General features: G+C 46.4%; 3 protein-coding genes across 7 annotated transcripts; all 3 read left to right on the top strand.

The window, feature by feature from the left end:
• Positions 1-13: 13 nt before the first annotated feature.
• LOC148387849 (espin-like protein) lies at positions 14-4,046 on the top strand. Of its 5 annotated transcripts, XM_088396372.1 has the most exons (6): positions 14-203; positions 1,021-1,070; positions 1,269-1,386; positions 1,741-1,862; positions 1,932-2,147; positions 2,248-4,046. In XM_088396372.1, exons 1-6 carry the CDS (start codon positions 86-88, stop codon positions 3,640-3,642), a joined length of 2,019 nt encoding a protein of 672 aa, XP_088252498.1. In that variant the 5' UTR covers positions 14-85; the 3' UTR covers positions 3,643-4,046. The 5 variants fall into 5 exon arrangements, with proteins under 5 accessions (XP_088252498.1, XP_088252497.1, XP_088252499.1 ...); XM_088396371.1 differs by having other exon boundaries at positions 1,741-2,147; XM_088396373.1 differs by having other exon boundaries at positions 94-864; positions 1,741-2,147.
• A 182-nt stretch (positions 4,047-4,228) lies between these two features.
• Positions 4,229-8,865, top strand: rab6bb (RAB6B, member RAS oncogene family b). Its single transcript, XM_088396387.1, has 8 exons — positions 4,229-4,471; positions 5,592-5,650; positions 5,950-6,003; positions 6,408-6,513; positions 6,634-6,745; positions 6,828-6,921; positions 7,233-7,299; positions 7,739-8,865. The coding sequence occupies exons 1-8, from the start codon at positions 4,402-4,404 to the stop codon at positions 7,801-7,803; spliced, it is 627 nt and encodes a 208-aa protein (XP_088252513.1). The 5' UTR covers positions 4,229-4,401; the 3' UTR covers positions 7,804-8,865.
• Positions 8,866-10,176: 1,311 nt separating this feature from the next.
• aire (autoimmune regulator) lies at positions 10,177-20,605 on the top strand. Its single transcript, XM_088396384.1, has 10 exons — positions 10,177-10,341; positions 10,450-10,530; positions 10,648-10,751; positions 10,823-10,944; positions 11,031-11,100; positions 11,192-11,289; positions 11,376-11,439; positions 11,825-11,917; positions 12,107-13,567; positions 20,472-20,605. Exons 1-9 carry the CDS (start codon positions 10,215-10,217, stop codon positions 12,176-12,178), a joined length of 831 nt encoding a protein of 276 aa, XP_088252510.1. The 5' UTR covers positions 10,177-10,214; the 3' UTR covers positions 12,179-13,567; positions 20,472-20,605.
• Positions 20,606-20,638: the final 33 nt, after the last annotated feature.

The following is a 20,638-nucleotide window of genomic DNA, read 5'->3' as shown; positions in this document are numbered from 1 at the left end:
ATCCCCGTATACGTTGTCCATCCACTTGCTCTTTACCTCCGCACACAGCCGGCCGGGTCACCCTAGCCGTCTGTGCTTTTTAATTATGGACAGGCACCCAACCCTCCCCCCCCAAGCGAGTTTTAGGTCCAGGAGATTCTTCAGTCCTTTCCAGCTTCTGGATTTCCTGTTGGAGTCATCACGTTTTTGTTTTCAACTTTACGGTGAGTACACTTTGGATTGTTGTGGTGAGAAGTTGAGCTTCAAATAACACTTCTTCAGGATCCTAAAGTACAAATGAAATAAAAACGGTCATCTATATGTATTTTACCATTCAGTAGAGTGGAGGCAATTTGGGGAAGCACAAATTCCTACGCACCACCTGTTTATGTCTGAATTGTGTCATTAAACGCTTTTAATGTTCACCGGGAAATTCATTTAGGCAATAATTATTATTTTATATAAATATATTAATTATTTATATATTTTAATTCATGATATACTTTATATATGATACCTATATATCTAATCAATGTCATCATTTTTAAAAAATCTAATCGTAATTACAATTTTTCAAGGGTAAATTCAAAAACTTGGCGAGGAGGTTGTTCCTCCCAAATTCATTGCTATCATAAATGTAATTTTTTTTTAAAAATGGAATCATCTTAAATTCCATGGCCATACATTAAGTGTCAAACAATGTGTGAAGGGAATGATTGTGTTCGGTGTGTTTTTCATGCGCCGTTTCGCAGTGCTTACTGGTGTCGGGTGATCTCAGGCCAGCCTCCACTCTAGCGCAATATCGCATCTCGGCTCACTCTCACAAGCTTTCTCCTGCATGCCCAGCAGCTTCACATTTCACCGCCATTCTTCTTTACATTGCGCGTGTGTGTGTGTGTGTGTGTGTGCGCGCGCGCGTGCATGTATGTGCATGTGTGTGTGTGTGTGTGCTATAGAAGGGCTTGATTACCTCTTGCGTATTCAGAGATGCACCATGTGAGGTCCAAGCCTCGCTCCCTTTCTCTGCTTTTTCTTTTTCAGGTTGGTCAAGCTGCTGCTGCTGCTCTGGAATCAACATGGAGAATAGCAAGGTGCTCACTTCCACTTTTCAAATGTTGTCGGCAGAGAAGAGCAAAGTTTTAGATCACATGTAAATGATCGATGATGAATCGGGAAAACCACCGATGCATTTAAAGGACACTTGATGCAATTATGTCACAACTTCAAACAGTTGCGTCTCAAAATGGCCCCGGGGTGATGAATTATGCTTTGCTTTGCACTGTCGACAGCCGGTCAAGGAGGTGCTCCCGCTGCCTCGACTCCCAGAAATGGCCTCGAGCTCGTCTCCAAACGTTCCCGAAAGACAAATGACAGGATCCGTGCAGTACATCCACATGGCCTCCTCAGGTAGTTGGAGTTTGTTGTTCATCGCAATGCACAAGTGCTGTACAACAGGCAAGTGACACCCTGGACTGGTCGCCAGTCAAGTTTTTCCAGATAAAAGCGGGATTGCCTCAACAACATAAAAAAAGAAAGGAATCAACCTTGCTGTTCCAATACTTTTGTCTGTATGTGACCTACAATTGGCCGGCGACCAATCCAGTGTGTGCTGAGGATGGGCTCCGGCCTCTTGACCAGCCGTAAAGGAAGACAAACACTTTACAAACAGAAGTTGGTTCATTTTTTTTATTTGGTAGGTCAGTTTGCAAAAAAAAGGGCGAGCGTGACAAAAAGATGTGAGCTGTTGTGATTGGTCCCCAGTGATGACATCATTCAACCAGCTGAAGCCTCCAGAGCCAGATCTCACTCTGATGTCCCACATCAAGTCCATCAAGTCACTGAGGCGGGCTGGCCTCACTGCAGCCATTTTTACTGGACAAACGGTGAGCTATACTGCTTGTGCGGCTTCTGGTTGTATGCGGGCCCTGAAAATGGCAAATTCCAAGCGGCAGGTCACGACGGAGACCAGCTCAAATGACTCCCTGCAGACACTTGAGGGCCAGGAGGCGCCGCCGGAAGAACCCCTCACGGATGCCGTCTTGGCCGACACGGAGGCCCTGGTGCCCACTCACGACGAGGACGGCCGCCCCATCGCCGAGTGGAAACGTCAGGTGATGGTGACATGGATGCAAACGCAACTGCGGGAGGAGGACCACCCGTGCAAACGGGTACGATCCGCTTCAAGTTGGACTCTAACCTTTCCTCCACGCAAAGTCAACCTTTAATTTCCGTGGCATCCATCTGTTATTGTTTGCTACCCTCTCACAGGACTCGATGAGGCCTGAGTGGCCGCCTGTGCACGGCTGGAAGTTCTCCCAGAGCCACAATGCTCTTCTTGGGCCCTTTGGTGAGCTTCTAACCGAAGAAGATTTGCTGTATCTGCAAAAGCAGATTGAGCTCTTGTACCTCCAGAAGCGTCAGCGGGCTTGCGAGCTGGAGCTGACCAGGTTGATGAAGGAACTCAGGTCTGTGTTACCGGACCAGATTGTGAACATCTCTTGGAACAAGGAGGCTCTGCGGCAGCTGGACCAACAGGGAAGCCGAGCACTGCCGCTCTGGTGCGGGCGCATCTCCGAGATAATCAGGACTGTGTCGCTGATGGTGGCCAACCTGACCCAGACCACGGCGGAGGCCGGCATGAAGGGACTGCAGGGTTCAAGGGACGGTCTGGAAGTAGACCAGGTCAAGAAAATGCTGCCGGAACCAAACGGACATCAGTCAGTGTCCATTTCGGGTCGTCACTTGGACAGCAATAGGGAACGAGCAGAGAAGGAGATCCGTCAGTCCGGAGTGTCCGTCAAAAATCTGCGAGCCAACTTCGAAGGGCAAATTGGCGCCACATATCCCTTTGCCGGGGTGGTTCCGGTTAGCCTAGCCTTAAAGGACAAGTTGGTAGGGATGAACGAGTCAAAAGGTGATGTGACATTGAGCAGCGTTTCACCTGTGAGAGAGACCACAAGTCTCAGGAAAGAGCGCATCGTCGTGCTGTTCCTCAGCTACTGGAAAAAATCAGCTGCGGCCATCTCCAACCGGACGGCCGTGCGGAATGCCGAATGGCCAGGAGGCCAGCAGGAAAGCCCCTCCCTCTTTCGCTTATGCCAAAAGCGAAGTGCGGTGGACAAGATGTTGACTTCCTGGATGAGGAAACTCCGGCTGCGTGCCGCTCAAACGTCCCCTGTGACCTCGTCCGAAAGTCCAGTTCCTGTCTTCTCTCCGGAACAATTCTTGTCCGAAACGGCCGCGAGCCACGATGGCTTGACCTTGGAGCTCTTCATGCTGGGCTACGTCAACATTTTGGAGCAGGAGTTGTCGCCGCTCGAGAGGAAGATGAGGCATCTGCTCTGCTTCGAAGTCTTTGACCATCTGGGGACTTTCCCTTGGGAGACCGTGCGGGAATTCCACAAGGTGGTTCTGGAAGAAATCCGAGCCGGACGGCGATGTTGGAGCGACGGCTTCGATGACATCAAACGACGATTCTTCGGCCGCTCGGAGGCAAACGCCCAGCCGGCGCCGCCGGTTGTAGTTCCGAGTGTTTTGCCGGATGAGGGCTGTTGCGCCACGGACTTGTCCTGTTTCAACAACCAAGATATTTGTCAATATATTGATCGCAGCTTTGCTTTCTGGAAGGAGAAGGAGGCAGAGATCTTTGATTTTGAACATTAGCCACACTCCAAAAGCCGGTCAAGCGGAGTTACTTGACATGAGCGAGAAAGTGACTTGGACAGAACATTGTTTACATTGATTTTTGGCGCCAGGCGCTCTTGCGGTTCACAGCCGAGTGCCGCAGGTTTGAATCTCCACATCCACACCCAGTGGACAAGTTGGACTATTCCATGAAGCTAACTTGAATTAAAAAAAAAAAATCTACTGAAAGTGCACTGCCATCCTTTCCCTTTCCTCAATCCTTCCTTCCTTCCTTCCTTCCTTCCTTCCTTCCTTCCTTCCTTCCTTCCTTCCTTCCTTCCTTCCTTCCTTCCTTCCTTCCTTCCTTCCTTCCTTCCTTCCTTCCTTCCTTCCTTCCTTCCTTCCTTCCTTCCTTCCTTCCTTCCTTCCTTCCTTCCTTCCTTCCCTCCCTCCAGAGGTGCGTTTGAAAAGTCTAGCTCTACTTTTGTCCCACACTGACCGTATCTCTGTCTCGTCCACTTTCCACTCCAATGCAAGAAGGTGAGGATGGAAATAGGTGAGGTCGCGCATGCGCAAAAGCGGCGTCGAGCTGCCAGGAGGACGCCAAGCTGCAATCCCATCATTCGAAGCGAAGAGAGGAACATCATCATCTTCATCATCCTCCTCTTCCTCCTCCTCCTGCCCCCGTTACCAGCCCGCTGCTACGAGCCAGCCTGCCTCGGGAGAGACGACTGGATCTTTTCTTCCGCTGCAATCATCCGCCCTTAAAGATAATAACAATAATAAATAAGCGCCATCATGTCAGCCGGAGGAGATTTGGGGAACCCCCTGCGGAAATTTAAACTCGTCTTTTTGGGAGAGCAGAGCGGTGAGTCATAGCATTGCCGAAGCTACCTTGCACCCCCACCCTTCACGACAAACATATTTTTATGATGACACGAATATCCAAAAAGGTGACTTTCATTGTTTGATTGCGAAAGATGACGTGAGGCCTGTTTGGGGTTTTTTGCCCTTTCGCGTCCATTTGTGGAGGAAATGTGTTAACCGAGACGAGGTACGACCGAATCCAATCAAAATAGGATCAATAACTGCTCCCCCCCCCCCTTCCTTCATCACAAACTGCTGCTGTTAGTCTCCATTGCGTGGGGCGGTGTTTCGGTGTTTAGACGTGCTGCAGTGGCCCACAAACACAAGCCATCTCTTTGTTTTTTTTTCTTCATTGGGAAATAAATCTAGCTCTTCGTAATCCTTTCATTTGTTTTATACCCTGTTAAAGGCACCCATAAGGTGATGATGTCATAGAATGGCGTTGTTTGTGCACGAGTCCTATGCAAGTGTCAGTTCGGGACACACCCAAGGCAAGGCTGCCGATGTCTGCTTCATTCTGCACCCTCCGGCACGTACCCACTCGTAAAACAAGCGCACACCAAAAGACGTCACATTACACAACACTTTGGTGCACAATACCCGTTTTGTACAATGTGTGTGTAATGCAGACAAATGGCAGGACACCGAGAATAGAGTTGGAAAAAAAGAGTGTGTGCCATTCATGTGTGTGTGTGTTGTTGCGTTCGTGTGGCCTCGTGCTGCAACATTGCTGTCCGTGGTGCTGAATAGAGGCCCTGCCCAAAGCCCTGCTCGTGTGTGTGTCTGTGTCTGCGTGTGCGTGTGTGCACCCCCCCCCCCCAAAAAAAAAAAAACGAAAGCATTTGGGCTCTCCAGGCCCAGCCAGAAGGCAGCTTCCATCACGAAGAGTAGATGGAGAAAAGAATACATCATACCTTTATGCCAATTATCATTTTGTGATTATTTCTGGCATTGTGCATCAGCGAGTGCAGATCCAAGGAGTACTGGAGGAAAAATAAGTCAAAGAATTCAATTGTACTGCTCAGAATAGGAGACAAATCGACTTTTAGGTTTATTGGTCGAAAAAAGTTGAAATTCATTGTGTCACGTGTGCTCTTGAATATCCTTCTGCTATCTTTCAGTGGGGAAAACGTCTCTCATCACCAGATTCATGTATGACAGTTTTGACAACACATACCAGGTGAGACAGTCAAAATATGTCAGATCTTTGCTTGTATGTAACAACAGTTCCTTTAATCCCGATTGCAATCTTTGATGATGTTACTCATCTTGGTGTTGTTATCACAAACGGCCAGTGAAGCGATATCATGGTAATAAATGAATATGGATTTATCTCGTCCTTGGCTGCGCGATTAAATCCAAAAGAAGACAATTAAAGTCCATCAGATGAAGTTGGATTTATTGCTCCACCCTCTAGTTCTCTTTGCTCGTTTGGAATGAACGAAGCTGCAAATGAGCCTTTTTCCTTGTGCGCCGCAGGCTACCATCGGGATCGACTTCCTCTCCAAGACCATGTACCTGGAGGACCGAACAGTAAGGAACAACGCTTGTCCTTGTGATGGCAAATGTTGAACCGATTTAACGTTCACTACGGTCGGCATCTGCTCAACAAAGCCTTTGGAAAAAATTTCTAATTTGACCTGATTATTGGTTTGTGCGTGTGTCCCTTTACGAGTGTTCCTTGCTGACTAAAGTGTTATTTGAGCTCAGTGGGAAGAAGAAGAAGGGAAAAAAAACTCCCGTTTCCCCTCGCTTTGACAAATCCATGATTGGATTTCATTTCTGCCTAACACGATTAGCCAAAGGTTATTTCTGCAGCTAATAGCATCAGTGTGCTTAAACTTCTTGACTGATTTTTTAGTGTGTGTGTGTGTGCCAGTGCAAAGTGCATAGTTGCAGAGTGGCTCCTAAAGTGAGTCTGCTGTCCACATGTGTAGGTGAGGCTGCAGCTGTGGGACACGGCCGGACAAGAACGCTTCCGGAGCCTCATCCCGAGCTACATACGAGACTCCACGGTGGCCGTGGTGGTCTACGACATCACAAGTGAGCAGCATTGAAAAGAAAGCAAATGGAATTTTAAAAAAAACCTTTTGTGCAAAAGTGGCGTAAGCCGCTATTGTTCTCGTTGGCTTCATTGAAATCAATTGACAAATTCCTCCCCAGATGTCAACTCGTTTCAGCAGACCTGCAAGTGGATCGACGACGTCAGGACCGAGAGAGGAAGTGATGTCATCATCATGCTGGTGGGCAACAAGACGGACCTGGAGGAGAAGAGGTGAGGTGGCCGTGGCATGTTGCTCACCAGGACGACGGATGTGATGGTAACGGCCCGTCTGCCCCCCCACCCCCCCGGTCAGGCAAATCACCATCGAGGAGGGAGAGCAGAGAGCCAAAGAGCTGAACGTCATGTTCATCGAGACCAGCGCCAAGACAGGCTGCAATGTCAAGCAGGTGACGAGCCGCTCGCATCACTAGGGGAATGTCGAAAGCCATTTACAACGTGAAGCGTTTTCGACTGTCCTAACAGTCTTTGGTTTTCATTCCGCAGTCACGATGATGGTTAAAGGAAATACATATATCAAAAGAAAAGTCTATGTTTTATTTTGGAAATGTAGTGCAGGAAAAGTGAAAGTGGCCGCGGAACAAAAAAAGTGGACATAGTACGTGTATGTGAACATTCTACTGAAGTATTTGCATTCCACCATGTCCAAAACAATGCCTTGTAGTATATGAGTAAGATTTGTCCTTCTGCCTTCTCTAAGCTGTTTCGTCGCGTCGCAGCAGCTCTTCCCGGGATGGAGAGCCTTGATGATGCCAATCCTGAAGGCAGTATCCTTAACTAAGTCACTGATGAGCGAGCCAACATTTTGGCTGCCTTCATTTGGAATATATCCTCATCCACTAACTAGCATCTAGCGGAAAGGATTTGACCCTGCATTATGCTATGCAATGCTAGCCCTTAGCCAGCTGCCTATAATGAAAGAAGTGAGATTTAACAACAGCACCAATCAGCATCCTCTTTGCTCAGCCATAACATACAGTACATCTGACTTGAGCAATGAAAGGAAATGCCATGTTTTCTCAAGCTGCAACCCTGGGTTAAACAGCAGAGGCCCCACAATTGAACCCTGGGGAACACCACCACACTGTACCATACCAAAGCATACATTATACTGCATTGCACTGACCTTTCCATACGAGACTACACCTGTCATATTACGTATCTATCGTATCGCTTTGTATTTTTCCTTAAGCGTCACTTTGCCAGTGATCGACATCAAGCTGGACAAACCGGCGGAGCCGAGCGTCCCCGAGGCCGGGTGCTCATGTTAATGCCGAGCTGTGATTGGCCACAGCTCCCTTCACGCCATTGGCTTGTTGTGTTGCTTAAACTACTTCCTGGTTAGCCTACAGTTGACTCTGACTCCAATTGGATGTACTCTAGGATGTATCAGATCGGACACATCTAACGTTCTCTCGCAATCAGTTGTTCAGTTGTAAAATATTGTATACTTTGTCAATATGTAAGTGACCGGAGGACAAAAGAGAGAAAATGAAAAGGAACACAAACCCTTTTTTTGGTGGTGGGGGGAGTAGAAAATTATTGCAAAGGGAAACCAGTTTCTTTTCGCTGTTATGTTTTGTATTTTTTATATATATATATAAACAGGGAAAGCGCCAAAAATAAAACCTAAGCATAAAAAGAGAGTTTTAGGCGAGGGGCTAGTCAGTGGAGTGTTGGTCGGCCACCCCCCCCCCCCCTCCCTCCTAAAATGGCGGAACACGTTTGAATGTCTACAACACGCATGCACACTGATCCGATTTATTTCTCTCTCTCTCTCTCTGTCTGTCTCTCTTTTTAAACCTGGCCTGACTGCTCTCGGAATGTTGTCTAGCATCTCACTCTGTCTTTCTCTCGATAGCATTAATATCACATCTCACGCAATTTCCTGTAGGCTCACATAACGGTAGCTGTGAAAGACGTGGCACTCTCTCTCTCTCTCTCTCTCTCTCTCTCTCTCTCTCTCTCTCTCTCTCTCTCTTCTCTCTCTCTCTCTCGCTCTCTTTCTGTCTCTCTCTTTGGGTTCAACTTTTATAGAAATTGTACTGTGCTTTAAAAAAGATCAACAACAACAATAATATTCATAATAATGTACAAAAAAAAAAAAAGAAAAGCACCTCTGGCACCCAGTCCTTTCCTAATTGTTGCCCGTCCCTCCATCCCGGAAAAAAACAAAACAAAGAAAGCATATAACGATCCACCGTAATGCACTGCACTGTATATAATAATGTAAGATGTATGTCGTGAACGTCCTCTCTGTACAAGTGGTCCTTGTTCACCAGTATGAATAATGTAATAATGTTTCATGATTAATAAATGACACATTAAAGGGCTTCACTCTCCTAACTCGCAACACTTGCGTGGCGGCGGCGGCGCCAAGCGGGATGAAAGTGCATCGAGTGCGTGAGCTAGCATGGAGCCTCATTTCTTGAATTGGAATTGATTCGATTTCATTTTTCATTTTTGCTTCAATGTCATTTCATTACAATCTGCTTTTGCGATGCCTTACTCAATTCAGAGCCTTATTTGAATTGAGTCCATTTCATATTGAGTCAAGTAAAAATTGCTTTAATTTCAAAACTTTTATTTTGACTGCTGCATTGGGGATGGGATTGTTTCATTTGACGTTTGTTTTGTTTTTAATGCATTTAATGATTTTATTTGATCTTGTCTGCAATGTGTATTTTGATTTCATTTCTTTCATTTAATGTTTTATTTTGTTTGAAGGCACCTTATCCACAAAGCTTGTCCTACTTTAATTTATTCCATTATTTTGCTTTTATTCTATTCCATTCCTTGTCTGTTTACTGTATTATATGAATTTATTTTTTATATCTTATTTTATAGCACAGTGTACGCAAGGCGTATTTTATTTTCCTGACGTTTATTTGATTTGATGTTTAATTTTCGGCAGCCTTTTCCACAAGGCTGATTTCATTTTATTTTATATCAAACAATAAATCATTCACACAAAATTATTTTGCAGAGGAGTTCTTTCTGGTTTGGTGCTGACGTCAAGCTGAGCTGGAAAGAACCTATTTGGACGACTTAACTGACACCACCTTCTCTGAGGTATTCCCCTGGATGTTACTCAAGACCCCCCCCCCCCCCTTGGGTCTCTGGATGTGGCAGACAGTTACATTAGTGGTGGATTCAGTTGAAGGAATTTGGGTGTCCCTCAGGGTACACTACTGCACCCCGTGTCATTGGATTCCAAGGTGAGTATTTGTACCTTTTGCAAGTTTGAAAAAGATTTACTTTCAAACAATAATTGCAAGCAGTATGTTTTCAAGTACAAACATGATCTTTGACCTCTCGAGATGCAAATGCAGATTTTTTTTTTTTACTCGGTAGGCCACACCCCGTCCATGAAAAAGGGCACTCCGGCGAGTCGGCGGTCTCACTCAAGTGCATCATGTCCCTCGCCGAGGCCAACCTGGGCTCGCTCTTGAGAGGTCTTCGCACGGATATCGCCATGGCCGTGCATGACGCCTTCCCTCTGGTTCACGGCTTGGCTGACAAGAACATCATCAGTGAGCAGATGCTGAAGGTGAGGCCAATTTTGAAGTTCAGATGAGGAATTTCTGGAAATGTTCATAGTTGGGCAAACTCAAGTTGAGGTCTTTGTTTTTTCTGTTAGGACACGGAGGGGGAGGCACGGCAAGACGGGATCCACAAGGCCATGTACTCTCTGCTCTCGTGGGTATTGGAGCAGAGCGCCTCCACCATCAAGGCCTTCTGGAGGAACCTGAACAAGGCCTACAACCTGGACAGCTACCCTAAACTGCAAGCATTGCTCCACAAAGCCAGTACGTGACGTTCACCGACGTCGAGCTCTTAGCCGCCCCGTCGCCGTTCGTTTCAATGATTCTCGTGTCAGTTTTTGCATGATGAATTGCCGCTTGATTACAATGCAGCAGGTGATGGCAAGAGGAAAAAGAGGAGCCGCGAGGACAGAGAAGATCAATATTGCGCCAAGACGAGCGCTGGAACCGCAGGTAGAACAACTTGCTTACTGTCTCGCTCCATGGAAGCTTTTGTTGCACTTGTGCAAAAGTATTTTTTTCTATATATGGCACTATTGAAGATCCTGATACCTGATGTTTTCTCCTCAGGTTCCTCCAAAAAGTGCATCAAGCCGCCAGGAGACTTTTACAAATCCAAAGCTGTCATGGCAACCTTTCAACACCAGAGGGAGACAATAGCAGCCTCTGGACAGGTACCACGGGAACGTAACATCATCCATCACATGTATGGTATTTGCATGTGTGCGTGCGTGTGTGCATGCAGGACCACCACAACGACGACGAGTGCGCCGTGTGCAGAGATGGAGGCGAGTTGATCTGTTGTGACGGATGTCCTCGAGCGTTCCACTTAACCTGCCTGGACCCTCCGCTGGCATCTGTCCCGAGGTTCAAACTTCAACGAAGGAGACCAGACACGTGTGCATGATGGCGTGTCGGCAAAGGTTGCTAATTGTGCACTTTTGCTTGTGCAGTGGTTCCTGGTGTTGCAAAGACTGCAGCGGCACAGGGCACCAAGTACAGAAAAGCCAACATGCTTTGCAAGTGAGTCAGTAATATTGACACATTTGACCGCTCACACACACGACACACTTTTTTTGCTGGCTGAAACGTTTGACTTGTCTCAAAAACGTAGTGGGTAGACTCGTGTGGTTTTTGTCACCTGGGAGGAGAGGACCTCCGTCGCTGCCTCCAGTGTTCCCAGCCTTACCACCACCACTGCCACTTCCCGCTGTAAGTCCCCAACCCATGAGATGAGAGGAGAAAAGAAAACAAAAGCACAAATGCATGAATGTGACATGCCGCCTTGTGTTTGCTAGCGGGCCATCCACCTGTCAGTCATGCTCCATCGCAAAGGAAGCAGACACCAAATCTTTACCACAGGTGGGTTGGTACTTCCATTTGCTCAATGGCGCCCCCTGGAAAGTGGGAACAAATCCACCCCACTAGCAGAGCTAGCTAGAAGCTCCCACTCACTTTCTTTGGAGGCATGATTCGGGGTTAATCCAATCCTCAAAGTAACGAAAATACAAGAACAACGGAGTCAGTCGGCATCCGGGCCGCGCGGTCGGGTTTTCTCGGGTCCTCCCGGCTCATCTCGCGAGGTTCGACCTCCGAATTTTGTTCGACAACTGAAGCAAAAAAATCTCAAATTTTTTGCTTGAATTCCGATTTGTTCAAGAACCGGGACGGTCGAAAACCGAGGTTTGACTGTATTGTCCTTGAAAAAGGGGGCACAATGACCTGCCTGCTTTTTGCTGTTTTTCAGCTTCCCGCATCGGTCCACGACCCATGTGGCCACGAACAGAACTCATCTGTACACAAAGACCAATTGGATGAATTGGACTCCCTCCTTGGAGATGTGAGTGGTGTTCAGTTGCATACGTGATGTAGTATGTGAAGTATGTATTAGGGAGAGGTGGGGGGGCTGCATAAATTAGAGTCAGATGTGCTGAGGAGCATTGCGTTATTGCATCGCATTGCGTGGCGCACTTTTTGGACTGCAACTCTGTGTGTGTGTGTGTGTGTGCGTGTGTGTGTGTGTCAGCAGGCGTCCCTGGATGGCCTCCTGCAATGGGCTTTTCACAACATCCCTCAACCTCTTCACGGAGGCTATCAGTGACTTGGAATCAATTTTGACAATGACTGCTGACAGCAATTTAGTCATTGTGCAAAATAACGACAAATGTCTGTTTTAGATTTTAGATGAGAAATTCTGCAATAGAAGAAATTGAAGTCTCGAAGCATGTTTTTAGCCATTCATTTTCTGCAGCGTGGTATGTTTGATTCGAGTCTCAATTGGGTTGAGGTCAGGGGGTGCCGGCGGCCGTATCTGCTTTAAGAATTGCTTCCCCCTCCGGAGTTGCCATTGGAAGTGATCCTGGCGCCCGGATGGCAGTTGCACAATCTAGCGTTTAGCAAATTGCCACTCACATGGCAGGCAACAGATGGTTTTAATGCAGTGAGTTATGAACGCACTGGATGCCTCCATCACGCGAGAATTCCTCCAAGACTCCGATGCGGGATTTTGTTTGTGTCATGCGATTTCCAGAGGTTTAGCCTAACAATTTTACACCGCTCGGTATATGCGAAACATGCGAGGCCAGAAAGGAGAGCTCATCGGATGGCGTCAGAATGTGGAGCAAGTATGCACTCGATCCCTCAGTTCAGGCCGAAGAGCCGCCATTGCAGCTGCGTACCAAACATCTGCTAACGTACTTCTTGGCTGCCAAACTGCTGCTGCTGCTGCTGCTGCTGCTGCTGGAATGCAACAACATTTTGCAATGTCTTTTACTTTGTGAGAACTTAATAGCATCCATTTTTATTTGCATGTATACCTTTAAGTAGAAGTAAAGAATGAAAACAGTTAGTGCATCAGAGGTCATTTCTTTACTCCTTCTGCTGTGCACAACCAGGCCACCGGGGGCAGTCCAACAGAACCGTGCTGTCATGATAGTTTGGCTTTGAATTAGTTTCTGTAGTTGTGCCGCTGTTTCTTTTTTCCACATCTGTCTCGTGAGGTCATTGTCTCATGGTTTCCACCTGGCCTCTTAGTCCCCGCCCCTTGTGTTTTCCTATCAGCTCCCTCAGCCACTTGTGCCTTGTCCAGGTGTTAATCAGTGTTTTTAGTTCCCTGCCTTCTTTTCAGCTTTCAGTCACACACTTAATCTGATTTGAGCTCAGTTTTACTGAGATAAAAATATGTTTTAATGGCATGACAAAGCAAGTCCCGATGACTCGTGTTTTTGACAAGATTTGACAAATTCGGTTTCTTTTTTTTAATGACTTTTTTCTCTGCTGCAAAAGCAATGTCGCTAAACGGCTTTCGAGGCTCTCGCGCATTTATTCACAAACTCTCACTCTAGTTCATGTTTGCAAACAATCATGTTCTGTCCAAAACTTAATTTGTGACTTAAAAATGAAATGGAGCACTGTCTTCTACAAAGCGAGCAGATGGACTCGAAACCGGAGCTGTCTACGATTGATGAGGAGGAATTTGCTTCGAAAGCAGGTAAAGACAAGTTTGTAAAGTTTCAGCTTTTCGTTCAACTGCCGTTGTTTAATGTGATTTCAAAAAGCACATTTGTGCAAGTAAAGGTCTTCAGCCTACTTGATGCCTTGCGCCATTGACAGTGATGTTGTCAATAGAAGTGCCTGGCCACGGCTTTTAAATATTAGCAGTAGCTACAATATAAGCATCAAATGGTTAAAACCAAAACCAAACATTTTGAAGGCATAACTTCATCGGTGTTCCTTTGCAACCTTGATCCTTTCTGACTCCACCCCCAGCTGCAGTCGAGTAAACAAACGCCCGCCGCCCGCCGGTCAGCGTTTGTGTCAAAGCCTTGCTTACAGACATTTTCAAAGCAGCTTTGCCTTCCATTTGCGTGCTTGGCTATGCTGGGTTTTTTTTCGGTTTCTTGGAGACCTGCCTGGTCAGGAATGTCCTGATTTAATTGTACAATCTGTTGATTTAGTACAACGGTCCACTTCCAACATTCCATAGTTACGTAAGAGCGCTGGTGAAGTCAATAAACTCACCAGCAACACTTTTTTTTATCTGAAGGAGACCAGAACATAGTGTGAGCTGAGGGAGAACACACTGTCAACATGCTCACGTTGTTAAAACATACGTATATCAAAAGTTTTCAATCTATTCAGATGAAGACAAAGATTGCAGTGTCTGTTACTAAGTTTGATTGCAAATGTTGTCTTTGCTTCCTAATTGAAAGTGGCTCGCTTGTTTATTTGAAAACACCATCCTCGCTTTCGTCTCTGCATCCAAATGTTTGCTTCACAAGACGGAGGAGAAGGAATGCGTTTGTCCACGTCCACCAAAGAGCGAGGATAATGACACGCCAGCGGGGGCAGATTGCAGGTTTGCCATGGGCCCGGAAGCGTAAACACGCCAGCGCGGCCTCGTTAGGACATTCCAGAAAGGTCCTCAACTGTGGATTCTTGGAAGAGTTTCCCGCTTGTTTGCATTCCTCATGTGGGACAGCAGCGCCAGCGGAGTGGACTGAGCCTGCAGTCCGCTCGCAATAAGACCAGAGAGGAAAACCGGGCGGGCGGATGTCGAGCATTCCAGCAAAACTTGGGAAATGGCCGAGCCTTTTACAGATAAGATGCTCACTGCGCACCATGAAACCAAAATGTCAACAAGTAAAAGGACCTCTTGGAAGTGGAATTGTTTCTACTTGAGTTCTATAGCTCGGATGCCAAATTTGCAGTCAAGTGAAGCAGTGACAGCCACTGCTAACTTTTTGGAGAGCAACATTGGGCAATTTTGATTGATTTTTGCCAGCACGCTTTTGACATCGTGTCCCTTTGGAAAAAATGTCACACTGTCCAAATTTGGCAGATAACTAGATTGTGGTCAAGCGCTATCTTGCTACAGATTCTAAGTGAAGTGTATATCAGCGTGATGAACTTAGGCAACAAAAAGATATTTTTATTTAATTTACAAGAGCATTCTTGTATAATTCTACGGCATTTCCCCCCCGGGATCAATAAAGTATCTATCTATCAACATTAAGTTCTTAAATGTCCACTGAGCTAATTCCGCCAAGCTAGCAGCGTGGCACTTGGAATGCTATCTCTAAGCGCATCTTTCTATTTTCATTGCTGAGATTGTTGACAACTCGGATTGCATTCCACAGTATCCTATCGTTTGGCTTATCACCAAATCCGATTCCAGAGGGGAAAAATGTGTTTGTAATCACTTTTATTTTTTTTCGAGAGCATCAGCTGTTAAGTCATGCTCTTGGAAGGAGATGATCAGCATTTATTTTGCACGGTCATGAAAATTGGAACTCTCGGTGAAGCAGAATGACAAGAAAATCCTTCAGGTCATCTAAGTTGTCTCGTCCTTGAGAAGGTCAGAAGGTCTCTGGCATCTTGACCCATTTGCGTCATTGAAAAGAGATCAAATGTACGTATGCGGGGTCTTGCACAACGCCTCTTTTCTCCTCCTCCGTGATGTATTTTGGGTACTTGGATACTTGTCATCAAATTCTTTCTCTCTTTCTTTGCCCGTTCATCTTTTAAAAATAGAACGAGACAATACGCTCCTTGTCGTCCACACAAGGGCCGCATTGTGTGGTTGTGTGCTGGGCCCAACATATCTTCCAGCTGAATCATCAGCACTTCCAGACAGCAATGCTGGGGGTCGTCTAGAAGATAAGAAAGCCACTTGACATTTTTGGCAATCTGCGCAGAAGGTTAATGCAAAACGCACTGGATGCTGACACACCACTTTTGTTCGTTATCTGTTCATATTTTTAGTGAGCGATGCAGTGTGGCGAATGCGGGCATAGAGGCTCTCTTTGCATGAAAATTTGGATTCGATTTTTTTTTTGGGTGGCAAAAGAAAAGCCATGTTTGATCCATTTTGCTGCCAAAGCAAAATTGCATCACGGTTCCTTACAAAAGGTACCAGAATAAACATTTGAAGCCAATTTTGGGTTCCTCCATATTGCCACTGAGGATGTTTTTCTGGACATTGTGGCAAATATGAGTATTTTAGGGCATTTTTCTTAGGGTGGAACATTTTCCGGCCCTCCTGGCCTAAAAAGAGGCCAGCAGCGCAGGACCCTGAGAATGGAACAAATGAAAGCATGAATGTGTCACATTTGAGGCCACTTGGTGGTCTGTCCACCTTTGGAACAATTTGGGGTTTTGGGACAATTTTGGAATGCCTTTCTGACCCAAAAGAAAGGTTTAGAATAAACAAATGATCTCACATAATCTTATGTCTTTGTATTAGACAATTTGACCTCATTCCTTCACATTTCTCAACAGTCAGTTGATTGCACAATCCATATTTAACATTGAATGCCTCACCAGTGTGACTCAAGCTGATGTTTTTAGTTCTACAGCAACGAAATGGCCTCAGTCCACAGACAAGCGTCGGATACATTTTCAGAACTGCTTGGCAAAGTACGAACACACTGGCTTTCTCTCTCTAACATCACACGGCGTGTCAACGGCCATCACATGCTCTGTGCAAGCTCAGCAGCAGAAGAGCACTATTTGCCAGGGGTGGGGCGGGGTCCACATGCAAGCCCGAGGGGGGCCCCCGAATGAGAGGCTGGCATTCTGGCGACCTCCTGGACAGCCCAGTGAGGGGCGGGGAGGGAGGCCGTTTTTTGGGACACGGCTGTCATGTCTTGTTGCTGTGTCATTGGACTGCGGTATGCATGTTGTCTCCGGGGCAAAAGATAGCACAGGCCTTGATACAGCTGATACATTTCTTAAGTATTCTTTGGCAACATGTGTGCCCTCCAGCTTGGAACCACTTGAGCCTTTGAATGGATCGCTTTCATACAAAAACTGTTGTTCTATTCTAGGGGGCTGTAAAAAAATGGCAAATTTGAGCTTTTTTCTTTTTTCAGTTTTTTTACACTTGAGCTGCTTCGAATGGAACATGCATAGATTGTATTCAGATCACTTTGGCAATGGAGAACAGGACAATTCAGGTCTAGACAGCGAAGAACATGGCAGGATTGAACAGGAAAGAACACGATAGGACAGGACAGGACAGGACAGGGGAGGAGGAATGGACAGGACAGGGGAGGAATGGACAAGGCAGAATACAGGAGGACAAAAGTGTGCCATGGAACAGGTTAGGACGGGATGAAACAGGGCAAGACAGGATGGATAAAACTGCGTACGGCAATAGAAGAATGACTGTCATTTAACTAACTGCAATCTTGGTAGTAATATTAATTTGCACAACTCCTTGTTCCGTCTTCCAACGTTCAAACACCAGGAATGCAGGAAGAAGTTGTCTTGAGTTTGGTGGGGAAAAAAGGTCGAAGACAACAGCAGAGATCATGACAGTGACGCTCAACTATTCACCTGATGACTAAGATATCTGCGAGCGGAGGCTGCATATTGCTTGTTTGGATGGGGGGGGTAAAAACAATAGAGTTGCTATGGCATTCGCTAAATATGTTGGCTCGGAGGGGAAATTTACATCAGACGTACATGCTCGGGAGTCGAGCCGATGAAGAGTACGTGCTAACGGAGTCCATATGTGTCTGAGCGCTGACGTTAGCGCTGGTGCTTGTGCTAACACACAACCTTAGAGGAGAGATAGTAATTTAGTCTTCAATAAACAAAAGCCATCTCAGGTATCATGGCCAGCGAGGGGAAAAATGTGGAAATTCCAGTTGAGTGGACAGTGCTGACTGCTGTGTGTTCAAGACAACCAGTGCGGGATGTAGCAAAGCAGCCCCGCAAGCTAACCAAGAGCAAGCTTTCAGATACAGGACATCTCTCTCCTGAATGCCTTGGTCGTCTTGAGATGTTGCGGACATTCACCTCCTGTGCCGTGCTAAGAAGCAAATGTGCTAACTGGCTGCGTGACTCACGAAGGTGAGCGAGGAATGATAGGCCTATTCGTCAAGACCCGACCTCGTTACGGCCGCACATCTGTTTTATTTTCACGCACACACTCAACACTTGAGTCACAATTTGAAGTCTGCGAATGTCTGGAAATTCCCTGGGAATACATGGAAGTTGACTTGCTGCGACACGCATACGTTCCTCAACTACTCAACACAACTTCAAGTCCCCCCCCCCCCCCCCATTTCCAATTCCCAAAAGCACTCAAACGTACACACACTAGGACGAGAATCGGAGCTGTTGTGAAATATGAACGCATGGGAAGCTGGCTGGGCTGCCGTTTCCTGAGAACAGGATATGGGCCTGGCTTTAGAACACCTTGCCCCCCCACCCACCTTCCCACCCTTCATTGTGTATTGTGTGAATGACTAAGTCAGACATAGATGTGAGAGCCGGAGCAAGGAATCCATCCCAGTCCTTCCAACACTATCAGTTACATTCCTCACCAATCGGGTGGTATCAAGTCGCCTCGCTGTCTATTTTGCCCCGGATCTTTCCCACACAAGCCCAGCGCTCCAGTATCTCTGCAACGCTCCCTTCTTCAAAGACGAGAGATAAAGCAATGGAAGTAAAACTATTTGGCAGACAAAAGGAACAAAAACAAATGTGAGCGAGCTTAGGCGGGCGTCTTGTGGTTTCAGCTCATTTTCCACTTCATGTGGCTTATCTCAAAGCAGCAAAGATGATTTGAGGAGTATGTCAACAACATGAGCCCAAAGTGACACACATGGCTGTGTGTTTTTTTTAATGAATAAGAAATGAACACACTTCATTTTTTTTGTTGACAGTAAATGTCTTGGCCAATAAATCTTGACAATGGAGCACGTCGCTTCTGCTTCTGATTTGGCCAGATTCCTTAGTAGGCGTTTGTCAAATGAAGCCTACCCAAACTTGCTGCATCAACCCAAGATGCCCGACTTTCTGTGTGACTGACTTCCATGCATGGATTCTCGAGTGTTTGAAGTCTCCTGGAATGACAAGCACGTCCACCAAATTTCAGATTCTTTAGTGAAAGTGCCATCAGGCATTTTGTTTGATGTTTCAAGGGGATGCGATCGACTGAGTGCAAAATTGCCGCTTCCAACCAAAATGGCTGACTTCCTGTTCAATTTTAGCCATGGGTCCTTCACAAATCTGTGAATTTTGTGTCAAGTGGAAGCTCCCCCAAAAGGTGAACAACACACAATTGTGACTATGTGAGAAAATATTCAGCAGTCGTCCCTTCTAAAGTGCAAAAGTGGAGTTAGTCATGGCATCCTCCCTCTGTTTGAGGAAGAGAAACTGGGCCGCAGAGCTGGCCTGGAAGCAGCCAGCCAGCGTACGCCTTTCCAATTGTGTAACATGTACTTTGCTTGTGCTTGTGTTTTCCACCAAAGCCGCAAAAAGTGAACACGTTTAACACGTCTGTGCCCACCGGGCAGACTTTCTCCATACCCGCACTGCGTTTTCATTTCATGTGGACAGAAGATTCGCGTTCCCGATGGAGCAAAGCAGCCCCGGAACATCACCGAGCCTCCTTCACGTTTGGGCAGTGGATGTCTTCAATCTGTGTGGGGTGCAAGTAAATCTTAAGATTTGAGACCAAGAGGAATTCATTGTGTCACGCCTCAGTTTGTATATCGGATCACCAGAGCGACTTTTTGAAAGGGTCAGCCTTTGCATTCCTTTGGAAGTTCACAGGAAGCATAGCACAATGGAGGACAAAATGGCCCAGAGGCGTAGTCCACCAGCAGGGACGGACAAATGAGGCCAAGAGTGTGCACGCGGGCACGTGCGCACAAACAGGCCGCTTCAATACTTTTCTCGTTAGGCGCATTGATTTTTGCTTCTAATGAGATCATCCGTCATGGACCAGCACCATGTACTGTAAACAATTCGATCACGTGGCCTACTTGGCACCACATTTGAGTAGGGCTCGCTCATGAATAGATTCTATCCGTGAATTCTTTCGATTCGTTTGTGATGTGGAGAGAAATGAAATGACATCATTGTCGTTGAGAAATGTCACTATAGGGGCTGCTAAAAATGGGAATGTTGCGCAAAAAAACATGCATTTTTTTCCCCCGTGGACGTCAACTCGTGACTGGTCTGTTATGACAAACATCTCAACTATTTCCTCGTCCATCACTTAAAGCCCGTCCTAAAAAATACAAAAAACCTTTGCACGCACCAATCAAGCAGTAAATAGTTGCGTGTTGTCTCGAGTGAAACACTGACACCGTCATAAACGTGCGCTTTCTTTCTTTCTTCCTTGAGGAGCAAACTAATAGACTCTGTTCAACTTGACGTCCGCCGCAACGCTACACGTGTGAAACTTAAAATACACGCCAGGCCAGCCTACAGGTTGAATTATTTGACTTCAAAATGAGTGGAATCGTTAGTTCTATTATAACTCTTTTTACCCCCAAACAAGTGCTTGTACTTTAACGTAAGTGAGTACTTCTGCCACCTTTGATGCGAACGCACAGCTTGGCAAACTTTTTTTAATTATTTTTTTATTCTCCAAGCCCAGCAAGCTCCTCCTCCTTCTCCTCTTCCTCCTCCTCCTGCTTCTCCTTCTTCCCCCGCTGGCTGCTTTTTACACGTCCGATCCCCCGAGGGAGCTCCAGTTGAACATTCCTGGCATTCTCGGCTTGGTCCCTCCTCCCCGCTGGCTTATTATCGGCCCGCCTGC

The sequence above is a fragment of the Syngnathus floridae genome, chromosome 14, assembly GCF_059516105.1.
Source record: "Syngnathus floridae isolate MCC-2025c chromosome 14, RoL_Sflo_1.0, whole genome shotgun sequence".
Taxonomy (NCBI): domain Eukaryota; kingdom Metazoa; phylum Chordata; class Actinopteri; order Syngnathiformes; family Syngnathidae; genus Syngnathus; species Syngnathus floridae.
This window is presented reverse-complemented; position numbering and strand designations above follow the sequence as displayed.

Excerpts from the sequence above, each read along its gene's own strand:
- LOC148387849 (XM_088396371.1), top strand. The coding sequence starts at position 86 with ATGGACAGGCACCCAACCCTCCCCCCCCAAGCGAGTTTTAGGTCCAGG. Across the intron at positions 1,071-1,268 it reads TCAACATGGAGAATAGCAAG|CCGGTCAAGGAGGTGCTCCC; the intron begins GTGCTCACTTCC and ends CACTGTCGACAG. Across the intron at positions 1,387-1,740 it reads CATCCACATGGCCTCCTCAG|TGATGACATCATTCAACCAG; the intron begins GTAGTTGGAGTT and ends ATTGGTCCCCAG.
- rab6bb (XM_088396387.1), top strand. The coding sequence starts at position 4,402 with ATGTCAGCCGGAGGAGATTTGGGGAACCCCCTGCGGAAATTTAAACTC. Across the intron at positions 5,651-5,949 it reads GTTTTGACAACACATACCAG|GCTACCATCGGGATCGACTT; the intron begins GTGAGACAGTCA and ends TGTGCGCCGCAG. Across the intron at positions 6,514-6,633 it reads GGTGGTCTACGACATCACAA|ATGTCAACTCGTTTCAGCAG; the intron begins GTGAGCAGCATT and ends ATTCCTCCCCAG.
- aire (XM_088396384.1), top strand. The coding sequence starts at position 10,215 with ATGTACTCTCTGCTCTCGTGGGTATTGGAGCAGAGCGCCTCCACCATC. Across the intron at positions 10,945-11,030 it reads CCGCTGGCATCTGTCCCGAG|TGGTTCCTGGTGTTGCAAAG; the intron begins GTTCAAACTTCA and ends TTGCTTGTGCAG. Across the intron at positions 11,290-11,375 it reads CACCACTGCCACTTCCCGCT|CGGGCCATCCACCTGTCAGT; the intron begins GTAAGTCCCCAA and ends TGTGTTTGCTAG.